At 42.0% G+C, this 3,942-nt stretch overlaps 1 protein-coding gene across 1 annotated transcript in view; it reads left to right on the top strand.

Moving 5' to 3' along the window:
* The window catches only part of PHLPP1 (PH domain and leucine rich repeat protein phosphatase 1), a 213,732-nt gene that overhangs the window by 199,277 nt on the left and 10,513 nt on the right, over positions 1-3,942 (top strand). Inside the window, exon 15 of the mRNA XM_077777552.1 lies at positions 3,021-3,125. Within this exon, the coding sequence (XP_077633678.1) occupies positions 3,021-3,125 (105 nt within the window). The remainder of the gene's footprint in view (positions 1-3,020; positions 3,126-3,942) is intronic.

Below are 3,942 nucleotides of genomic sequence, written 5' to 3'. Positions count from 1 at the left end.
AAAAAAAAAAAAAAAAAAAGGAAAAATAAAAGCATTAATGTTCTTGTTAGAAAATGTTCTCATAAGAAAAGTACTCAAACAGCAATTAAGTGACGAAGGTTAACATTTAACAAAAGTAGTACAGTTACATGAAAACGTCATGTCAAACTTATTAGTATCAAGGAAATATTAAGTATTTAAATAATATTTCCACTCAAATTGGTGCCACTGGAGTACTATAAATTTTCTTTTTTTAAAAAATTTAAAATGTTTATTTACTTTTTGAGAGAGAGAAAGCATGAGCAGGGGAGGAGCAGAGAGAGGGAGACACAGAATCTGAAGCCGGCTCCAGGCTCCGAGCTGTCAGCACAGAGCCCAACATAAGGCTCGAACTCATGAACCATGCAATCATGACCTGAGTCAAGACANGACCTGAGTCAAGTCAGACACTTACCCGACTAAGCCACCCAGGTGCCCTTATGTAACTTTTCTTAAAAGCTATGGTCTCTGTGTATCCAGCCTTTAAAAAAAAATTCATATACTTAGATCAGGGTTTTCCATGGAAAAATTTATTCTAAAAAATAATCAGAAATGTGGTATTCATTTTAGGCACAGAGGTAATCAATCTATTTATATTTAGGATGAATATAAAGTGACATGGGAAAATATTCATGATGTAATTAGAAAAAAGACACAAAACTACATATTGATTACTCCACTATTACATATGTGTAAGAAAAATCTATTAAAGTCTCTGTAATGGACATGTTTACTAGACTGGCCTGAGCTACTACAAAGCAGCACATGTGTGTTCTAAGATTAAAAAAAAAAAAAAAAANAAAAAAAAAAAAAAAAAAAAAAAAAAGCAGGCTCCTGGGTGGCTCAGTTGGTTGAGTGTCAGACTCTTAATTTTGGCTTAGGTCATGATCTCACAGTTCGTGGGATCAAACCCTGCATCAGGCCTTGAACTGAGAGCTCAGAGTCTGCTTGGGATTCTCTTTCTCTGCCCCTTCCTCACTCATGCTCACTCTCTCTCAAAATAAATAAGCAACAAAAAATAAATTTTTTTTTAATTTTAAAAAGNGGGGGGGCTGGTGGGGGAGGGGCAGAGAGGGAGAGAAAATCCCAAGCAGACTCCCTGCCGTCAGCGCAGAGCCTAACGCCAGGCTCCATACCAGGAACTGTGAAATCACATCGCGAGGCTGAAATTCAAAGTCGAACACTTAATCCCCCCAGCCACCCAGGGGTCCTGCATAAAACTTTTGTATAAATGATGCCTTCTGTTTAACAGCTGGGAGGCTGTGGCTTCTTAATAAGTTGGAAGAGCTTCCGTATCTCCTGTATTTCTTGTGCTATGGGAGGGACAGCCCGTTTATTCCGTATGTGCCGGGCTAAGTGCACCGGCTGACACTTCTGTGTGACTGCGCTCCAGCTCACGTGTTCTCCGACTCATTAAAGATGTGCAGGAGTCAGCGATCCAGCCGTTTCGGACAGCTGTCCAGCCACACTGTCAGCAGGGCAGGGAAGGAGAAGCCACTGCTCCACCAGAAGGCGGGAGTTCGCGGGAGAGTTCAAGGATTGGGGTTTTTTTGTTTTTTTCTTTTTTTTCCGTTAATACTCAGGCTAGGAAGTGGAATTACTTCTTAGAAGGCTCTGTGTTCTGTAAAAAGTATTAAAAATCCTTAGAAATGAGCCTTCAGATTTTCCCTGGAATTCAGAAAGGTAGCAGAGATGCAGTGAAACCCTTAGGTGTGCCTCATTAAGAAGCCATTTGCATGTGCTTCCCATTGTGCGTGGGTGGAATCTACCCGGTCATGTCAACAGCAGATAACGGCAGACTCTTAATGCCCCTCTTTCATTGCTAGGACTGAAAACTTTTGAAAAGAGGATGAATAGCCCTGCTGTAAAATAAAGTATTAATCTCATTTCAGGATTTTCTGTTGGTGCTTTTTTGGCTTTTTAGGATAAAGGGAAAAGCTAACGTTTGCTGCCAATTGAGAGTAGAAACTTTCATTAAATATGTTTAAATTTCAAAGAAACTGCTACCAGCTATTTCCAAAATTGAAGTGAATACAATTAGATATAGATTTCCTTCTTAAAGTTGAAGGGTTGTATTTTGGAGTTAATGAATGCCAGCAGATAAATTCTTGGGGTCATGACAAAAGTGTTCATGTTAAGAGATTATACATACAATTTTTCTCTTAAGTATTAGAGGGAAAAAACTAGTAGCAACTTACAAGTGGGATTAATTTCACCGTGTGGTAGCCAGCCTTTTTAAAACCTATTTCACATCTGCAGAACTTCCTGTCTGGGGGCACAGACCACGGTACGGTGGTCTTTAATAAACCCCATTCAAGAGTTTACACTTTTAGTATTTCAGTCTTGGGTCCTTGTGGACCGGCGATGGCACGTGGCAGGAGAGATGGCTTGTCTCCCAGCTTAAATCCGCATAGTTCACGTGTGGTTTGGTGACACACCTCTTTCATAATTTTATGGTTATTAGTCTTAGCATGAATGGCTATACAAGTGAGGAAAGAACTGGAAGCTTCAGGGATGACAGGTCCTCAGTTTTTGTGAACTATCTGAAGGGGCGAAATGGGCAGAAATTGGATGTGAGGAAGAATGTTGCAGAATTGGCTCACAGCATTCAAATACAGTATCGCTGCGGCTTAGGTTTTGCACTTTTCAAACCTGGGTGTTTATGCTGTAAGAATACACCCAACGTAATGTGTTCTTTTCTCATGCCAAGGTTGAGGGGGTCCTTCTCACTCCCAGACACATCCAGTGCGATGTGTGAAGGTCTCCAATAACCACCTAGGATGCTGATGAAAATGAATTTTCATGCTCTGTCTATAGGACGCCCCTTTGCTTTTGCTTTGTTGAGTAGCTAGTTCTTCTTGCTGATAAATATTTCAGACACATTAAACCCAGAAGGGGTAAGTACGGGGCGCTTCGCAGAGGCTTCTCATTTCTCAGATAAAGGTAGCAATTCACACATACTCGATTTTAATGATTCCCGTCTCTTCCTTTTCTCTTGTTAGTAACATCCGCTGCTTCAGGATTGATCAGCCGTCAGCAGGAGACGCATCTGGAGCCCCAGCTGTGTGGAGCCACGGCTACACCGAAGCTTCGGGGGTGAAAAACAAGTGGGTGAAACTCTGGAGTGAGAAGCACCTCCAGCCCGCCTCCCTTCTTTAGCGGGGAAGCTGCCCGCCGTGCAGCTTCTGTGCTCGCACACACTTCCCTAGTGTCATGTGTGCTTGAGCAGGAGTCCCCCAAGCGAGGCCACCTCATGACTTCCATTTGAACACTAGGTTAAGCCCTGCCTGGCATCACATACTCTTCCCTTTGTGAGATGTTGCTAGGATACGGTGTAACGGACACATCGTGTCTGTGTGAGACGCCAGTGTTGGGAGAAGGCGTGAGTATTGAAACACATCCCTGCCCTTTCAACAGCCTCTTTGTCTTACTCCAAAGCCTGTTGGCCAAGCACAACATGGGGTGGTATTAAAGGAGCAGTAGCCTTGATCGTCCATATTCGATCACTTCTGGTATTGATTAGATTGTAAAACACAGCCCCAGAGAACCCTGGCTAAATTAGCCTGGCGGGAGTTTCATGTTCATTCCTGGTGACGTCACCTGCTGTCTGGCCACCAGGACTTGTCCGTCTCAATGTCTTTTCCTTGTCCTCTGTGCAAATATTGATTTTCCTGAGAATTGTAATCAGGCTCTTCAGGCTTGCTTGCTTTTTATGAAGAGGTATTCATAATTAGTGCCAGAAAAGGAAAGAATCATAAATTAGAATAGTCTTAATTAGCTAAGCTATCAGCACACAAAACATTGGGAATAGGTAAAGAACAGAAAGTGGAACACGATTCACTAATACCTAAATTAGTATTCAACCCCGGGTGCACATTAGAATCAGTCAGGTGAGAAACTTTAAAAAAATAATCTTCATTCTAA

The sequence above is a fragment of the Crocuta crocuta genome, unplaced genomic scaffold (assembly GCF_008692635.1).
Source record: "Crocuta crocuta isolate KB4526 unplaced genomic scaffold, BGI_CrCroc_1.0 scaffold36, whole genome shotgun sequence".
Taxonomy (NCBI): Eukaryota; Metazoa; Chordata; class Mammalia; order Carnivora; family Hyaenidae; genus Crocuta; species Crocuta crocuta.
The sequence above is the reverse complement of the archived record's forward strand: the minus strand, read 5'-3'. Positions and strand labels throughout refer to the sequence as shown.